At 38.4% G+C, this 20,637-nt stretch overlaps 1 protein-coding gene across 1 annotated transcript in view; it reads right to left on the bottom strand.

Moving 5' to 3' along the window:
- Positions 1–14,453: 14,453 nt before the first annotated feature.
- SPRED1 (sprouty related EVH1 domain containing 1) overlaps positions 14,454–20,637 on the bottom strand; it is a 119,411-nt gene continuing 113,227 nt past the window's right edge. Inside the window, exon 7 of the mRNA XM_060004970.1 lies at positions 14,454–20,296. Coding sequence (XP_059860953.1) covers positions 19,646–20,296 — 651 coding nt within the window. The 3' untranslated portion in view covers positions 14,454–19,645. The remainder of the gene's footprint in view (positions 20,297–20,637) is intronic.

Genomic DNA, 20,637 nt, shown 5'->3' with positions numbered 1-20,637 from the left:
AGAACACAAGCGCACACACCACCCTGCCCCAAAGCATTCATAAATTCTTACAGTCCCAGGATGCTGGCTAATATCCCACGGGTGACTATTCATCGATTCTGGCCAGCTGTGTGAACCTGTATATCCCGAGGTTATTAGGCAACTAAACATGAGGAGTCCCTTTCAAAATGGTGATTGGCTTTGCTTCAGTCACTATGATTTCAATGGCTAAAAAATGTATTTAAATTGCAGGTGATCAGCTGCTTGGAAGGCAGCCTCATCACGTTGCAGCACACGCAGCATCCTTCTCACCACCCCCGCTTCCACTCAAGCACAGCCCTCGGCCTCCCACACATTCCCACAGCCGCGCGTGCACAGAGAGAAGAAATGCCGGTTCTCAGAGGAGCCGCATGGGGAGCCTGACTCCTGGGTTTCCTCCCTGGTGATTTCCCGACTTGGCTTCTGCAGGAAGCAGAGCTGCTTTTCTCCCAGAGGAGGCCAAATGTCATAAGAGAGGAAAAGGCTGCTGGCAACAAAGAGGCCCCTGAATGAGAGAGCAGGGGAAAGGTTGGACCTAAGATCCTGCACAGATCATTTTACCGGAATGGAGAGAGAAAAATGAAGGTTTTTCTAAAGCTGATTCATGTACTCCAGACCCTTCTTGTCCTCGTGCCTCTGCATTCCTTCCTGGATTCTGCCTCCCCGCCCCCGTGTATATCCCTTCATTGCTAGTTCTGGAAATCAGTGATAGGTTAGCATGGTGCTCATCCCATGTTGTCACCTAGCAACGTGATGTTCATAAATAGCCACAATCAGCTCTTCTCCAAAAACGGCTAAAACTTCTTTTAAAGACATCAGGAAAAATGCTTAGCTCTTTCCGAGCTGGTGTGAAATAGTCCCTTGTCTCAGCCCTCCTATTCCCAGTCTTCCTCTTCCCATTCTCAGTTTGACCTCCCAGCATGTTTACTGTTTATACTGTCTTTTTTTTCAAATGCACATTTCCTTCTACAGGGTCACATAACATCTGTTCATGTAAAAGCCTCCCAGTAGTTCTGTGGACTTTATTCGGCTCAAAAACAACCCAAAAGCCAAAAACATTCCTGCTTAATCCGCATCCCTTGCACTTTAGAATAATTCAAACTAAAAGTCGTAGAATACTAAGGCTGAGAAAGAACTACTTCAGGTAAGTTAAGATCTTACTAATCAGAAAAGAGTTTTACACTTTTATTTAAAAGTTTAAATATACAAGAACAAAAAGTGTCCCTTTAACTAGGCCAACATCTAGCAAACATTAATTAACTCAAAAATCCAACATACATATTTCGGTCATCTACTATAGTTCAAATACTGTTCCGGGTGATGACACAAAGATGAATAAGGTTATGTCATTTAAGGGTTCACAAGGTAGTGGGAAATGGTATGAAATTCTCATTGCAAATGGACTAAACAGCATTCAGGACAAGCCCCAGACTTTGAAGTGTTACCACTACAATTGTAGTTGTTAAAAAGACGGTGAGTCACAGATGAACAACCTTCATGTAGAAATCATGAGGACCGAGCAAAATTCCAGCATTTTTTAGTAGAATGGAGTCTCAGGGTCATGGCTGGAGCAAGGGGATGCATGCTGGTGCCATGCACTGTACTGTGATGGGAGAACTGTGAAGTTTAGGAGGGAGAGGAGTCTTATTTGGGCTATGTTAAGTTTGAGATGTCTAGTAGATGTCCATTTCCATCAGTCAGGCAAAAAGCAGACACACACTCAAACTGGAGCACTGAGGAGAGTTGACTAAAGGGACTGTTATAAGAGCAGGGGCAAGGAGACCAACAAGTGGTGGGGAAACTCCCTGGACAAGCCACAGCACAGAACAGTGACTGTGACCAGCTCCAGGACTAACAGGACAAGGGGAGGAAGGGCGGGCTTATCAGAAGCCAGAAAAGATAGTAGTAGCTGGTGAGCCCGCAAAGAGGAAGACAAGGCAATGCCTGCCCCACCTCCTCTCCTTCCTATCTATCACTGATGCCTCCCATTGGGAAAGACAGCTTGGTGATGCTGCACATAATGGTCAGCCTTGCAGGGCTCAGTACAGATGGGAGGAGAGTGAAGCTGGAAGGGGAAATGGAAAATATCCAGCACCACATCCAAATGGAGAGGTTAAGAACATTTTTTTTTTTTTTGGTTATGCAAGTTTGGGAGTTAGGGGAGAGGTTGAAATCAGAGATACAAATTTGGGAGCCTTTCAGTTAACAGATGGTAACTAGAGCCATGTTTCTGGCTGAGATCACTCAGAGAAGATAAAAGGGCCAAGGTCCAAGCCTAGGGACACAATTTAGTCGCTTAGCAGAGGAGGAGGAGCTAGCAAAGGAGCCTGAAAAGGAGAACCAAGAGTCTACTCCTTTCTGCAATAACCAGAAAGGAGTATTCCTAGAGCTAAAGGAAAAAAGTTTCAAGAAAGAAGGAAGGGTCGGTCTAGTGTCCTGAATGAAGCTGAGAGGTTGAGAAGGAGTCTCTTTCATATAGAGATAAAAGGACAAGCACAAGTGTAATCATTCTGTTGAATAAGCAGGACTTTAAAGGTACAGCAGAAACAAACTTTAATCTCTTTCTCACAGTTGCCTTGATAATTCTTTTGAGTGGGCTGATTTTGTTTCACCAACATAGATGCAATTTAAGCCAGGCCCATGATTTTTCTGGCCACTCTCAGATTAATGACTTATTCATGGCTTCCTGAATTTTCTTTCTGTTGGTTTTCAGACCTGGAAGGGCCCTTAGAGCTCAGGGACCAATGGGTGGATGCCCTCTGTCCATGTAGGACCTCCATACACAAACATGCAGAACCACCCCTGGGCACCAGGGGACACAGGTGTGTCTTATCTCATCTACAGCACTTCTCATTTCCCCTCCCAGTGTTCACTCTGCACTCGAGTTACCTGCAATGCCAAGTATGAAATGATCTCAGTGCCCCTCTAGGTGGTTATTGTCTACAAGGAAAACAGATCTAATAACTTGGAGTGTTCTGGTCCGGGGGTACTTGGGCCTCAGGGGAGGACCAGGGGAAGAGGGCAATGCTTAATACTATTCATTTATTTCAAAAATATTTATTGAGCTCTCACTTTGCTAGGTGCTAGAAATTCAAATGATGAACAAAAATAAACACAGCTCCCGATCTCATGGGAATTACAGTTTATGATTTATCAAACAATCGCACAAATAAATGTCAAGTGCGTGCAGGAAGCCACGAGAGAGTGTAACCAGTCAGGGAGTCCGGGGAAAGCTTTCCTGAGGAAATGATGCCAGGGCTTCTTGAAAGTTGAATAGGAATTCATCAGGGGAGGAGACTTGTGGGAGCTGTCAGGTTTAGGAATGCCTGAGCAAAGGTCTTGTGGCAAGAGGGAGCTTGGTCTGAAAGAAAGCCTGAATGTCTGGAACCCTAGAGGCCAAGGGGGCTGTAGAGTGCACATGGCAGTATTAAGGGGCTGTGCTTTTGTCCTAGGGCCAATGGGGAGCCATGGAAGGGATCTGAGCAGGGGAGGCCCTCCCTCTGACTTGAAGAGTAGGGAAGGGACTGGGGGAGATGGGCCAGGGCACAGATGGATATGGGTGGAACAGACTAATGGTGACGAGAGGCAATGGCAGCTTGGACCAAGGAGGTGGTGCTGAGCAGTGGCCCTGGCAGTGGGAATGCAGGAGAGGGTGGGTCCAGAAGAGTGCTGAGTTTCTAGCTTGCAGACTGGTCAGATGGTGACGATGATCACTGATTCATGAAGCAAAGAAAGGGCAGAAGACCATAAACAATGTGAGGATCATTCTGTTCTTTATACCATCTCTCAATAGAACCTGCTTTCAGCCATTTCTCTCCTTTATGGACTATCATGAGTATGAAATAATCACCAATTCTGTTAAGGAGATAGCAAGCTACTGAATGCAGTGTTTCACTCTTCAATGTGGGCCGCACTTCTCACAAAATGCATAGACATTTCCAAAGCACATTCACATCCAGCATTTTATTTTATCCTCACCAAAATCTCATCAGTTCCCCTACTCATCCTTATTTAAAGATCAGCGCTTTCACAATCTTGATCCAATTGTGGTGTGTATTTCTGGGCACATCATCAAAAACCTGCAGCTGCTAAATCCATTATGAAATCTTAGAATCTCAGAGGTTTAAGGGAACATTAGCTCTCAGTTACTTCTAAACCACTCATTTTGCTGAGGCTCAAAGAGCTAGCTAGAGGCAGAGTCAGGGTTATAGTCAAACAAAACAAACACAAAACAAGTAATACTCCCAATCACTGATAGTTACATTATTACTTTCTTATAGGGTTTTTATACACGGGAAACTCAAGACTCACCTAAAAGTGTCCCCATCACGCTCATGGGACAACCCAGTTCTGCTGACAAGCAGTCCGCATCAATCAGCGAAAGGTGTCGTGCTCCATACTATGTGATACACTTTCTCAATTGCCTTCTCTCAGAAAGCTGCCCCAGCTCTGACAGAGGCCCCCAAAGCGGGAGACGGTGAATCAGAAATGCTTGCTCTAGCAGAGGCCCAGGGTAGTTCTTTGAAGACGCACTAGGGTATTGTCAGTTGGGTGGTTGCCTGGAACTCACTGGTTGGGGGATTTGAGGACAAGAGGACTGCTAAAGGGAGAGGAGATAATGAGTGGTGTGGTGGTACTAAAATAAACAAACCAGCAAACAAACCAAGCTTCACATATATAAAATCAACCCCCAAACTTTTCTATGAGTCTTTTACCCTTCAAGCTTGCTCTTGATGTTTATTTGAATCTGATTTGTTCAGCAGGAAAATGCTGAAGGCAAGAAATGAGAGATGTCCAAACAGAGGGTTTGCCCCAAACTTAAATCCAGTCCCTCACCCTCAGGACTGCCTGCCTCTGTCTTGGGTCACTCTTCAACAAACGTCCCTTAAGAACTCTCAGTGCTAGGCATTGTGCGAGGGTCTGGGGACTTGATACAAACATGGAAAAGATACTCTCCCTGTGCTTAAGGGGATGACAGTCTAGCAGGGGGCAAAGACTCAGAACTAGATATCACCGTACAAAGATAAGTGCTGCAGAAGTTACCAGGAAAGATTGTTGGGGAATGTTGGGGGGACCATCACAAAGGAGATGACATGAAGTTTTGAGGAGTACATATAATGTGAAAGGCAGCCAAGGGCATTCCAGAAGAGGAAATAGAGTGTGCAAAGGGCATAGAAACATGGAAGCACTAGGGAGAAATTGTCAGGTGATGGCAGGAGATAAGGGACCAGAAGCAATCCACTGCAATGTAGTCTATATATGCTCAGGGTCTTGGCACATAGTAGAAGCTCATTTTGCTACAGTCACACTGAGGAACAAGAAACTTCAAATTCTCAGTGGTTTGCAACAATGGAGGTGATTTGTCATTCATGTTACATATCAGCAATGAACCAGCTGGGGTTCAGCAGCTCTGTGGCTCTGAGGTTCTACCCCAGGTTGCAGGTGGACTGTGTGCAAACTCCACATCTCCCCATTCTAGGACTCACGTAGAGCAGCAGCCCCTCTAGGAGGTGCACTATTCTCATGGCAGAGGGCATATCTCTAAAAGCTTCTGTTTAGAACCCACACTCACATCTCCACTGGCCCAAGCAAGCCAGGTGGCCAAGCCAAAGGAATGGGGAAGTATAATAGGAAGGCAATAACAAGGATGATGATGTAAAATTCTCTTCCAGGGGAGGGAACAGATGATTGGAAATGATACTGCAATGATTGAGAGGGAGCAAAGAAGAGGCTATTGTAGTAATAAAAAGTAATGGCAGTGGTTCAGTTACGTACTGCTGCATAACAAATCATCCCCAAATGTAGTGGTTTAGGCACAACAGTCATTTTAGTATTGCTCATGGTTTCTGTGGGTCTAGAATTCAAGAAGGGCTCAGCTGGACGGTTCTGGTTTGGAAGTTTATAGTGCACTTGCAATGGGAGTTTGGGGACGGAGGGATAGCTGGGACGGGAGACTGGATCTGTGCTCTCCCATGGACTCTCCATGTCAGTTGGTTTGTGCATTCTCACAACATGGTGACTCCAGGGCACCCAGACTGCTTATATGATAACAGAAGGCTTCAAAGTTGAGTATTCCAGTCAACAGTGCAAAAGCTGCATCATCTTTTTTGATTTAGCTTGGAGAATCACACCAGAGTACAGATCAACAAACCTTCTCTATAAAGGCCCAGAGAGTAAATGTTTTAGGCTTTGTGAGCCACATGGTCTCTGCCACAACTACTCATAACCACTCAACTTGGCCATTGTAGCATGAAAGCAGCTACAGTCAATTAAATGAGCATGGCTATGTTCCAAGAACACTTAATTTATGGACAATGAAATCTGAATTTCACATAATTTTCACGTGTTGTGAAATATTGTTCTCTTGATTTTTTTTTCAACCATTTAAAAATGTAAAGAACACTCTTAGCTTGCAGGCTGTATGAGAACAGGCATCAGGGCAGACTTGCACAGGCTATGATTTACCAACCCCTGCTCTACCAGAGAGATATCTAGTTGGGTATGTCCACTGGCAGTCGGAAACACAAGTTTTATACTCATGAAAAATGTCTGAGCCAGAGTTACAGAGTTGGGTGTCACCTGCACAAGGGTGGCAGCTGAAGACCCCCAAACCAATGGGATTTCCCCAGAAATGGGCACTGAGTGGGAAGTCAAGTTATCTCAGGGTGGAATCTTTGGGACTACAGCAATCAAGGGGTGATTTGAGGAGACAATGAAGAAAGGCCAGAGGAGGACCAGAGCCCAGACCCCATTTCACCTTTTACCTCGACTCTAAATTTCAATCTTCTTGTCCTCACCTCCCTTCCCTTTTCCCAACCCTAATCCCCACCCCCAGGCACTACTCTCAAAGTCAGAGGTAGAGAACAAGGTATATAACACTTGAAATTGGAGATTTTTTCACCCTCCTTTCTGTCCATTCATTCATGCACAAAACAAAATAACTTTATTTGTGAAATCATATGTCATTTAAATACTAGGTGTCATTACTGCATTTTAAAGATTTTCTTAAAGAAAGCTGGCATAATAGATTTTTATGAACCACAATAATTTACCAAATAGAGAAACAGACTAACAAATTTAACCATATGGGTTAGTATTTGAAAACATTATTATCTGCATCTTACTGACTGACAAGGAAAATAAATTTCTCTAAAGGGGACACTAAATTGAAGCCTTTTGTAAAGAGACTGAAAGTTGCTTAACTACATTTTCTCCACTTCTTTAGTCTTTTAAGAATCTGTTTAGAATTTCTTCGGAGAAGAGACCCTAACCCTGGGTAAATAATTGAAGTAATGAATGTATTTTTTATTCAATGTTGGGGGGCCAGGAATGATAGATCTCTTGGCACATGAAAGGTCTGTGCAGGACGCACAATAATATTCGATGAGCAAGGTATTAGAAGTGAGTTCAGATAATTTTGTGAATTGAGGCCAGGTTAAAAGTAACAGAAAAGCAGAAGTAGCATTGTCATGATGCAGCTCAAAAGAAGCAAGGCAAAAGCAACCCAATCACATGACAAGCTCTGAGAGGACAGATTTCTAACCGTGGTGAGGTGGGAACGTGTGGGTTGGTGGGGGGACCCTCAGGGACCTTTCTGTGATTCATTTATACAGTTTCCACATAGCCAATCATTCATTTATTTAGCAAATACTGAGCGAACTTCTAAGCAGAGATACAAGTCAAAATGAAGAGTACTCTGTGGGGCTGAAGTATAAACAACATTTAAATAGCATTCAGTCTTTGCCCAGTGGAAATTATACTTTGTTAGTGAAGATTCCTCATGTGCTTGAAAGGATGGCTCTGGATTGCAAACATAAAATTTTCTATTGACCCCCCTTCCTTTGAGATTAGTGAAGCTAGAAACCCAGCCTAAGGAAACTGTAATTTCAAAGCCCTTTGCTTGTGATGCCGACAGCCAATGATCAGGAGGTTGGCACCTTTATTTAAGAAAACAACTTAATGGGGTTTCCCTGGTGGCTCAGTGGTTGAGAGTCCGCCTGCCGATGCAGGGGACACAGGTTCATGTCCCGGTCCGGGAAGATCCCACATGCCGCGGAGCGGCTGCGCCCGTGAGCCATGGCCGCTGAGCCTGCACGTCTGGAGCCTGTGCTCCGCAACAGGAGAGGCCACAACAGTGAGAGGCTCGTGTACCACAAAAAAAAAAAAAAAGAAAGAAAGAAAACAACTTAATGAGTGTTTCTGTTTTGTAAATTAGGTCCTGGGGCCCAGTGTGGAGAACTATAGCTTCCAGTCTAATAATGTAAGGCTATCTCCTTGAAGGATAGGGGAAATCTTTGCATAATTCTGTTCTGCTATTTCAGAGGTTACCTTAGAATTTGTAGTATAAATATTTATGTCTGTCTTCATGTGATAACATTTCACGTATAATCTAAGGACTTTGCAATTCCATTTCTCTCCTCCTAGCTTTTGTGCTATTGTCATACATTTTATTTCTACATCTGTTATATACCACACACTACATTGTTTTTATTATTAGTTACACCGTCAATATTCTTGTAAAAAGAATTAAATATGAGTAAAGCATTTATTTGATCATGTAGTTACTACTTCTGGTGCTTTTCATTCCTTTGTTTATACCCAGATTTCCATCTGGTATCATTTTCATTCTGGCTGAAAGACTTTTTGCATTTATTACAGTGTAGGTCTGCTAGTAATGAATTCTTTCAGCTTTCATATAACTCTCTTTATTTCAGCTTTGCTTTTGAAATATATTTTTGTTGGATATAGAATGCTGATCTTGTTTATTTGTCCTTGTTTATTTGATCCAATTTTGCCAAAAGTTTATCGACTTTATTAGCTTTTTCAAAACCAACTTTTGGCTCTATTGATCCTCTATATTGCATGTTTTCTAGTTTATTAAATTCCAACCTTATCTTCTGTAAAAATTTTAATAAACAGAAACCTCAGTTAAAGAGAGTCAGGAGACCAGAAGGGGGCACTCTCATGTCCTGTGGTGAGAGCAGAGCCCAACAAGAAGAATGAACCCTCTTCTTTCCAGGCAAGGACTCAGCCAATGAAAAGGCATGGACTCTACCTCTTTCAACTTCCTTTTCCTCTCTGTAACATTGTTCTCCTTCCCTTGCCATGCAGGACATGCACGTGGCCAACCATGGTTCCAGACCCTGAATTACAATTCTCGGCCGATCCCAAATAAACTCATTTTTGCTGGAGAAATATCTGGCAGTCTATTTATCTCAGGTCAACTCTTCTTGTTCTCTTCCTTTATAAACTTTCTTCATCTTTATTACACTATTTTTCTAACTTTTCATATTGGCTTTTTAGTAGCTCATTAGTTTTAACACTTTCTTTTCTAATATTAGAATTTAAAGCCATAAATTTCTCTCCAAGTATTGCTTTAGCTGCATCTTTCATGCTTTGATATTTATTTTTATTTTTGTTCTGCTCTAAAGAATCTTAAATTTTTATTTTAAGTAACCACAAGCTATTTAGAAGTGTGATTTTAATGTTCCTTATATATATATATTTCTACTTATCTTTCTGTTTCCTAACTTCATTGAGATCAGAGATCTGTTTTTGACCGAATTTGTTTTCTGGCCCAATATATAGTCAATTTTTATAAATTTTCTAAATGTGTTTGAAAACAAAGTATGTTCTGCAATTTGGGGGTACAATATGTATTCATTAGATGAAGCTTATTTATTATGTAATTAATCCTATGAGCCCCATAAAAGGTCAGGGCAAAATAATTTATATACTAATTTTATATCTCTAAATTTGATTGCTCCTCAAATCTATATTCATATATTTAAGTCCCTAGTCAACTTCTCCACTGCAAATAGTCACTGCAAATGTGATACAGCCTCCCCACCCCCACCCCCAAGACTTGCTCCTTTCCCAGGCTTGTCTATATCAACATTTCTCCAGATTTAAGCCCCCAAATTATTCTCTTCTACTGATTCCCTTCTCCCACCCACCCCATTTAATCTATTAGGAAATCCTTTTGATGTCTCCTCCAAAACATATGTAAATTTTGTCCACTTCTTTTCATCCTTGCTATCTCCACCCTGATCCAAACAAGAGTAACTCACAAAGACTAACAGTCTCTCAGTTGGCCTTCCTCCTTTCTGTTTTGCCTCCCTCCTCCCCAATCAGTTCTCTGTACAGTTCTCAGAGTAATCTTTTAGAATTGTAAATTATAAAATGTCATCCCCCACTTAAAACCCTTCAATTATTTCCTCTCATACTTAAAATAAAATAAAAACTCCTTACCTTGGTTTAAAAAGCCTATGTGATCTGGCTTCTGACATTCTCCCCATGCTCACTCTGTTCCTGTTCTGCTCTTCTAGCTCATCCTGTAACCCATAAAGCTTGTTCCCAGCTCAGGGCCTGCATTAGACAGGATGGGGATAGGTTATGCAACTGTAAGACACAATCCCCAAATCACACAAAGTAACCCGAGGGGCTAGGTCATTCTCTAAGACAACTGTTGTCCATGAGAAGACTCAATAATTCAGGCTGCCTCAGTCTTGAGGTTCTACCATCTCAATATGTGGCCTTACCCATGATTGTTACGGTAGAGGAAGAGGGTACTAGAGGGTCTTCTATCAGCCTGGAAATTATTTATATTACTTCGTCTCACAGTCTGTTTTCCAGAACTTGTCCATAAGCCCACCCACCTGCAAGATAGTGGGGAAGTGTGTACTCCTGTGTGCCAAGAAGAAACAAGTCAGACATGAATACCAAAGTCTACCACAGGACTGTTCCCTCTTCCTGGGATGCGCTTTCCTCTAATTTTCACATGGCTGGCTCCCTATTGACACTTGGATTTCATCTCAAAAGCCACTTTCTTAGGCTGTCATTGGCCACCCAGGTATATAACTTTCAACTCTCTGATTTAGTTGTTTGTTCATTGAATACACTCTCTCCGACCTAGAATATAGGCTCCATGAAAGCTGGTAACTTGTCTGTCTTGCTCATCCTGGAATTGCCTTAATAAATATTTGTTGAATAATTTAATAATTACTCAAAAAAGTAAATCTGATCATGGCATCCTCCTCCCGTTAACGGATTTTTATAATCATCAGGATAAAGTTTAAACTTTCTGGTAAGACATATGAGTCTTCATAATATAATGTCTGATTACCTTTCATTCATCCCCAGGGACTGCCACTGGGGATACGGCAGTAAACTTAGAATCTTTAGCTTCATATCTTGGTGTGACTCTTTCCTGTACTCAGTGTTAGACAAAGTCACATAAACAACCTAAGACAGCTAACAAAGTTCTGCTTCTTCAGATAGATATTCTTTTAAAGTTTAGGATTTATTTAGTGAGGATGGGGACAGATTAATGGTCTACTAATACAAACTGTACACAGAAAGTGATTCACTTTGTAATTGCTTTCACTGGCTAAAGTTGAATCAACACTCTAAAATGATTCAGGAAAATGCTTATCACTTAGCTAAATTATGCTTATCATTTAGTTAAATACTAAATTATGTCACTGAAACAAAATAAAACAAAACAAACAACCCCAAAGCACCATGGACTTAAAGGTTTATTCCTTACTTGGGTAAAGTCCAGAGAAGTTCAGGTGGTCCTCCTCCATCATGTTACACCAGGTATACATGACTTCCAAGAAATCCTTAGCAGGGCAAGAGACCAACGAAAAAGCCCACTGGTCTTAATTGCCTTGCCCCAACACTTCACTACCCCTCAAATCATCTGGCTAGAATTAGTCTTATGGCCTCAACCCATCCCCAGGGGAAGCTTGGAGATGTAGAGAAGCAAATGGATACTGGATCAGCACTAACAATCTCTGCTTTCATCAGTTCATCAGTTATTCCTTTGATCCTTTCTATCCACACTAAGAACACAATCAATCCATTCCCAAGTGAGACAACATAAAGTACCTTCTTAGTGTTGTATCCAGCTTAATGTCCTGGATCTCCAAATGACCTATGTATTTCTCTTCTTTGAGACATGTTTCTTCTCCATATATCTAGTAGTCAATTGATCTGCTCCTCCCTCCAACACATCCAATATACAATGCTGAAGCAAGAATGGGCTAATTAAAATAAAAACTCTCATTTGACAAGAGAAAGGAATAGTAGACATAAAGCAATAAATAAATCTATTAATCATTAAAAAAAAAAGGCCACAGAGCAGCCAGATCATGAAATGTCTCTGTTCAAAACCTTCCAGTGGATTTTTATCACCCTCAGAATAAAATCTGAACTCCTCCCCCTGCCTTACAAGGCCCTGAGATCTGGTGCCTGGTACTCTGTGACTTTCCCTCCTTTCATGAGCTTCCTCACTCTGCCACCTCTAGTCACACTAGCCTCTTTGCTGTTCAACAAGCCAAACTCCTTCCTCTTCAGACCCTTTGCATTTGCTCTTCCTTCAACCTGGATAGTTCTTTTCCTACTTAAAATTTACATGGCCTTCCCTTACTACTCTACGTGAAATGGCACCTCCCAAACATCCTTTAAATAGTTGGCATTGCCTGGAGATGTAACATTCAAAAGAGGAAGAAATCTGTACCACGATGGCTATTTCTGACATTGCTTTAGGGAAAAATGGGGTGTAAAAAGAAAACCTTTTGACTATGGGCTCACCTGATTATGGATTCCAAAGGTGTCCACTAACAAACTTCTCTTTCGCCCAAACTCTCAGAAAACCACCATCACAAGAAACAATAGACAACAAGCTTATATTACTGAAAAAAAGGGAATGGGTGTAAGGAAAGGGGAATATAGTTTAAAATTTATCATTTCTCTATGTTTGCACTCGATAGTTCAAGTTGCTCTTAACTCCCTCATTGGTTCTAGGTGCTGAAGTATTCTTTCAAGTCACCACCATTCGATTCCTCAATCCCACACAAACCACTTCTTTTGTCTAAATCTGGGGATATCTCAACCTGAAGATCTCAGTTTAACACCATTTTGTTGCAGTCTAAAGTACTTTCACCTTCCAGTCATATTTACCATCTTTTGTTAAAAATAAAGATGTTCAAGTGATTCAATGCCTAAGCCTCAACATCAGTAGTGTGAGATGACTTAAGGGAAAATGAGAAACTAAGATAATAACCAGGTTGCTGGCTCAGACTACTGGATGTACAGTGGTATCACCATCTAACAAGGCAGAGAAGAGAAAAAAGGTTTAAGGAATGGGGGAAATAAGTTTTGGACTTACTGAATTTGAGATGCATGCAAGAGATGCACTGTAGGAAGTTGGATGTATGGGTTTAAAGTACAGGCTGTGTTTCTATATAAGTTAATGACCTTAACACTAATATCTTAACCTCTTTGGACCTGTTTCTACATTTGTAAAATAAGGGTGTTATACTGATCTCTAAGGGGCCTTCCAGTCCTAAAATGTCAGTGAACTCAATTTTTTCAGTAATCTTAAATAATTTGGTTTGGATTCCTATTTCTTTCTTAGAACTTTGGGGTTTCATGCTATCCGTATATTTTACTTTGATAATTTAACAAGAACTATTAACTAGCTGGGAGCTTATACATTCATACAACCTTATTTTCTCTTAAATTTTAAGAAAGAGTGAAACACTGTGGATTCCTCTACTGATGAAAGACACACATTTAAGCTTGCTGGTCATTCTTGGTAAGAATATAAAAATGAATTATAATACACTATTGAAATTTCTTCTCCATGAATTCTTCTCTTCATAGATTTGGAGAAGTTGGAGACATTATTCCTATAACAGGGGAGAAAAAAAAATTGAGAGCACAAAAGGGGTTTATGTTTGACAAGTAATATCCATAAGATCTCCTGTATCACATTTTTAAAAGAAAGTATCTTACAATTTGACAATGCAAAATTAGTAAGTAATGGAAATGAAAGCTCAACAGGTCTCAGTTTTATCATCCAGAAAGAATCTTACTTCAGTATTAGAAATTCTGGAATTCTTCCTGTCCTACTTCTTTCCAAACTGTACACAGACTCTTGGTTATTGTATTATTTCTAAGTTAAAATTAAGTTTGAGGGAAGTGGGGACAGTAAACTCATCAATCTGACACGTGTGTAAGTAGCAGCCCTGATACTAAATGCAACTCTGGTTTAAAGACAGGCTTTGTTTTTAAAGGCTTTGTACTTCACAGAATAATCATACTGTTCAACTTAAATAAAATTTCATTTTAACAGAACAATATGATTACTCTATGAAGTACATCTGTGACTCTTATAACGAAACACAAAACTGCATTGTGACTAAAAGCATGGGCTTTGGAGTAAGACAATTTGGTTCAATCCCGATACCTCTAATGTGATCTTGGGGATAGTTTTTAACCTCTTGAAACCTAAACCTCTTCTTTAAGTAAAATGAGGATAATACTTACATTATATGGTTATTTGAGGACTGTAAGTGATCATTTAAAAACATAAAATAAAGACTGCTAGACAAAAGAAAACACCATTTCAACTATGATTTTGTTAGACTTTTATTATACATTTTTTTAGCCATTATTTTAAGGATACCTCTAAAACTGCAAATCTTAGAGTAGTTGGTTTTAAAGTTGACTCCAACTTCCATATTATTAATGCTGATGTTTTTTAAGGACTACTGTGTGCATGACACTATATTGACAGCCAAGCAGAAACCCTAGTTTCAATTTCTCTCGTGTAAAAACTATTCTACTTACTTGTGGGTATTAACTTGATGTGAAGAACATAAAGTAAATTTCTGAAAACCTGTAAATAAACACATAAGACTAACATTTCATAATTCATGGTAAAGGTATAAACAGTTAATTCTTGATTTTTCAAATAAATACAACTGTAATATAAGTAATTCAAAAGTTATTCTGGTGTTGAAATACATTATGATTTTTGAGTACTGTCCTAATAATTTTTCATTTAGATTAATTTTGCTTATATTACAAGTTAAGTGAAACTCTGATACCAAAAAAAAAAAAAAAAAGAGTAAGAGTAGTGGGTTAAAAATTTCCCACACATCATTTAAGGCAGTTAATCCAGACTTCGTTGTAACATGTTCCCAAAGCAAATAATGTATCAGGTAACAAACTATAAAAAAAAAATCTGGATACAATCAAGGGTGAATAAATAAGTCATTAAAATGAACTCTACATGACCTTTTGGTTAAAAATACACCTTAAAAAATTATGATCAAAAGCTTCCATTTCTACTACTGCTTTCTGCTTTAGTAATTATTATCTCTTATGTGATAGTTTGTTATCTCTAGAAGAGTAAGAAAAAGTCCTTTTATATTTCATGATAGGTTTAATCAGGTAATTAAAACAAATTCTTATGATATCATCTGATATGTCCAATTACATGGGTATGATGTAACAAAAACAGTTACAAACTTATATATGCGTATTTACATTATATATCCAAAACTATCAAGCTAGTCAACTATATCTAAGGAGATACATTATGACATGAGTTAAACAATTTTTCATTGCTTATTGGAAAGAATGCAGTCAAGCTTTTAATGGAAATAATATACAAGTGAGGCACTTTTGAGGTCAAAAATAGAAAGCAAATGATACTACATACTGGCAATGTTCACAAAAAATCTCTATGTGTATCTTTAATACAAAGGCTTTTCAACTAGATTATTCTTGAAAAATTTCAAAACTAGCAACTTATGCAATTTAAGGAGCTTTCAGGAACAATGGCTAACATCAGTGTTTCAAAGCATATCAAAGTTTTATAACCACCTGGCTGCTAGGCAAACAGTACCTTAATAACTTAAAGCCTCCCCCACCTTATTTTTTGGTTTATATAAATTATCTCAGGTTGTGATTTCTTTGTTTTGACTTACTTCAAAACACCTTATGGTGCTATTATTGTGGAGTACAGACCAATTTTTTTTTTTTTAAGTGTAACAATGATGCAAGTTTCTAGTGCTTCCCCTTATACTTAGAAATGTGATCTTGGAAATCAAATTAAGAATAAAAGTATTTAGTTAAGAATCTATGTTTTCCAGGTAACTAAAGTTTTCAAAGTTTCATGTAGAAAAATGTTACACTTGTTTAATATATCTTTAGGCTAAAATAAAAAACCCAATCTTAAACATATATTCCAAAGTGTATCACAAAACCTAAAGTAAATTTCAACAAAATAAACATCCTTAAGATTCTTTAAATCTGGAGGAAAGTACGTATTTCCTGTATTTCTGAGACATATAGGTATTAAGAAACATCTCTGTAGTGTTCCTTTAAGCGGGGGCTGGGGAGAGAAAAAGAAAAGACAAGACTTACCCAAGATATCAGATGGCACTATACACATGAATTGAAAGTGCATTTGTATTACTTCAAAAGTTCATTTTAGGCACTGCTGAATAACCAATGAAAATAGGTAGTTTTAAGTTTCCCCCTTTAAATTTTAACCCCTGCCCAACATTATCCCAGAGACACACACACTCTCTGAAGTTGTCATGATGAAATACAGTGATGTTTATTTTTTTCTAAAAAATTCTCCCTGACTGGTAATGGGAGGAAAAGTAAGAATACCATTTTGGTAATGGCTTTTGCAAGTTGAAAGAATTGGTTCTATAAATGCTTCGGCACATTAAGTTTGATTGCCAGTTCCAAATATCGATAAATATTTTAAAACAGGATATGTAAGAAAAAAGTGCTTAAAATCTTTCAACAAGACACATTAGGGAAAAGATTGGTTTTACAGTTCCTTTGAGATATTTCTTATTCCTGCTTTCTCCATTTGGAGGTGGCCACCACTTAAATAGCCCTTTACTGGTAGTAATGATGAATGAACCCTGTCAGATCCCAATTGCCACCTCACGTATGGTCTATAAATCATCCAGTAGGTGGTGCTGAAGTTACATACCTCATATTTCTTCCGAAATCAAATGACTCCCCTGTCAACTCAGGAGACAAATCATTTAAGGATTATCAATTCTGAACAAGCCATCAGACGAAAAGTCTTTCTTGTCATGCCATCTAGATGATTTCATTTTCAATATTTACTATTACTTAAGCAGTTTTGTTTAGCCATTTGCTTCTACTACCAGATTAAAACCAAAGAGAAAGGTTTTAGAGGACAAGCCAATTGGCAGTGCCAAATCTGTAATGCAGAACAAGAAAATGTTCCTGAATATACCTATACACGTTTAAGAACGAGAAATTTAACCTAAGAATTCTAATTTACTCAAGAGAAAATTTCCACATAGGGATTCAGGTAACATTATATTATCAGTTAGTCTTCTAGACTGATTTGGAACCTGGGTGTGTTAAACTATAAAGATCCAAGGTAAAATAAAAACCATTTCATGACCATAGTTTTTAATGAAGAAACTTGTTTAAAACTGTAAAGGAAAAATGGGGATGGGACGGAAAAATCTTAGCAGCAAAGTGGTTAAACAAATTGAAAATATTAATGCACAAACATTAAAATATTAAAGCATATATGTTGCATATAAAATACAGTACAGGACCAGGAGTTGCACTATACTGATTAGTGCTCAACAGAAGAAATGATTAAATTTGTTCTTCCCAGAAGTATATACACAGTTCATTTCCACAGCATTTTCCTATATAGCCAGCAAGTTATTTTCTTCAGTTGTTCACACCTGATCAAACCTGAATTATAAACTCAGCACTTACAAATACGAAAATTATTCACAAGGAAAACCAGTATTTCCATTTTACCAATAAAAAGTAATTTTGAAAGTTAACAGTCTATTCTAGGAAACCAAGTTTAGCTGAAAACTTCAGGGATGAAGATCATCTGGTGTAGCAGCTTCCAAATATATAAACAGTAAAAATAAGACTTAAAACTGCTGCTACGGTATCATGTTTTGGACTTAGTTCATCCAATTAATTTTTAGTACAAAACTAGAAATAACCTCTTCTTCATAACATCTATAGTTATCAATATATTTTTCTTCTTTTCAATGTGAAATAATACTTTAAGATGATCTATATACACAATGTTGTCAGTTCAAGCTGTCATATAAATATAAATGCTTTCTTAAAAAAAGTATTTTACAGACAGATAGTGTTATATACATTGTTCAGTTTGATCTGGGGCAAAAGAAGAAAGCTAACACAAGCTTAAGTGTGATATGTAAAAAGAATGATTACATAAATGACATTTAAAAACCTGCATAGAAAATGAGCTTCTAACAGTAGTGTGATTTTAATTTTTATCACTTCTGAAACTTCAAGCCATTAAAAAAAGGCACACTTCTCAACTTTTCCCTTTAAGGGAATGTTCTTAAGGAACCCCTTACTTGGTTAGAGTTTTAATGTAACACTTTAAAAAAAAAAAAAAAAGACAAATTTGACCCCAAAGTACTTCAAACAATTTGCTAGAACATTTATCCAACTACTTTGTAAATAAAACATCCAGTAAGACAATGCTCTGCAAAAGAAATAAATTTATACGTACAAGATATTTCATTCACAATACTGGATTAAATACTTTCTTGGGATAGTTTAGCACATCCTTTACATAAAATAATTTTGCTTTTGGCCAGTTTAAATAAAATAAAATGCAACTGAGAAAAGGTATCATTGTTATGTGATAACAAGCACTGAGAATTAAGCTAAAAAGTTAGTAACACAGCTGAACATATTCTGGTTTAGCAGAATGATAAGTGGAAATCTCAGGAGGAAACTGTTTTACTTACTCTAACTATCCAGTTACACTTTTCACCTTGTAAAACATTTGTAAATGCAATATAATTTTTTGAAGGAGGAAACTCTGAAAGAAAACAACTTGCTGGTTGAATACCACAAAAAACAAAACAACAACCCAAAACCTTACTTTTTTCTATAATGTTTACTCAGTCTCTTTTTATATAAAAATAAGTGTTATGTTCCCATCATAACATTAGACAATTACATCTGTGCTTTAAAAAAAAGTTGGTCACTCAAGGCTATTAGAATATTTTTTAAGGATTTTAGATTACCAGAATGTACAGATATAACTCAATATAAACTGTAGCCAGAGGGAAATGACAATGAAAATATCAAATCATTCACATGGAACCAAAATGTTATTAACTAGATAAGTAAAATATTCAAAATATAATGGAATGTGACAGTAGATATATGTACATCTACTTCAGAACTAGGAAGGGGAGGAAAAGTTTAATATGTAATAACTCGTACCTTATATTTAGTTAAATATAAACATTTGTTATTTATACATAAAACTGCTTTCAAAAAACAACTAATAAATGATTTAGTTGCACTTGTTTTACTTCTTACAGTTCCCAAGTGTTAACTTTTTTTAGATTGAAATCAACTGTCCCCTAGTGCACTTTAAGTTTATATCTTAATGAATTCAAACCTTTAAAAGTCCCATCACCTAATGCATAAATATACAAAAATGCCAAAAAATTAACCCCTTTTAGTTGGATCATATTTATGCTCACTTTATATAGCCAATAACCAGAAATGGTTTCCTTTTGCAAATATTCTTTAGAACCTGCAACAAAACATGCCATGCACTCCAGGGAAAAAGTTAGGCATGGCTAGCATTTGTGAAATGCCAAGAACTGATGAGTTCTGCTTCCTCCACGTGTGGCCCCAATGATACCAGGCAAGATTTCATAATGCTTGCCAAAAGCTTCCACAAATCCAAGTTAGCTAACTCCTGGACACAAAGATTTTAAGCTCATTTTGGCACTGGATGCTTTCATCCAGCAGCTTTATGTTTCCCACCACAGCACCCACACGCCTCACCACAACGATGGCACATTCTCAAAGGGACGTAGCAGCACATACATGGTACAATGAAAGACAAAGCTACTAGGGCTAACCATCGTAAGCAGAACTTGTCATCGCTAGTGTCACATGAACAGGGATCAGAAAAATCTCCCTCTGAGTCTGACATACAATGATACAACATGCTCTCTGCACAGAGCATGCAACTAACTTGATATATGCATCTTTTAATAGGGTCTGGAGCATCCTGACACTTTCCCCTGCCATTTTCTTCATGATTAAACCTTTCTTGGCAGTATACGCAGCGAGAACGTTCACCATCTTCTTTTCTTCGTTTTGACTTCTTAAATTTTAATGAGGAAGGCTGTGTCTTAAATACCACAGAGTCTTTGAGTGAACTTAACTTAGTCTCATCCCCACAAGAGTACAGATAGTCTGATTTTTTACTGTCTGGTTTAGAAAACTGAATACTGGAGTCAGTATCATCTCTCTCCAAGTCACTTTTCCACATGTCAGGATGTCTGTAGTCTGCATAGCGACGTATTAAGATATCGCGAGGGTTTATTCTGACAATCTCATCCTCATCTTGAAAGCTCACATGTCGGATTGATTTCAAAGGGACCTAAAAAGGAAAGAGATGAAAATTGCAATAATGACTGTGAAGGTTAATTTTATGTGCCAACTTGGCTGGGCCACAGTGCCCAGATATTTGGCTAACATTATTTTACATGTTTAAGTGAAGATGTTTCTTGGACGAGATAAACATTTCAACGGGTAGACCATAAGTGTAGTAGATTATCCTCCATGACGTAGGTGGCTTTCATCCAATCAGCTGAAGGCTTTATTAGTACAAAGACTGACCTTGCTGGAACAAGAAAGAATTCTACCAGCAGTCTGCCTTTGGATACAGACTACAGCTCTTCCCTAGGTCTCAAGCCTGACAGCCTACCCTGCAGATTTTGA

This window comes from Delphinus delphis, chromosome 2, assembly GCF_949987515.2.
Source record: "Delphinus delphis chromosome 2, mDelDel1.2, whole genome shotgun sequence".
NCBI classification, from domain to species: domain Eukaryota; kingdom Metazoa; phylum Chordata; class Mammalia; order Artiodactyla; family Delphinidae; genus Delphinus; species Delphinus delphis.
Note: the sequence above shows the minus strand (reverse complement) of the source record. Positions and strands in the feature narration are given on the sequence as shown.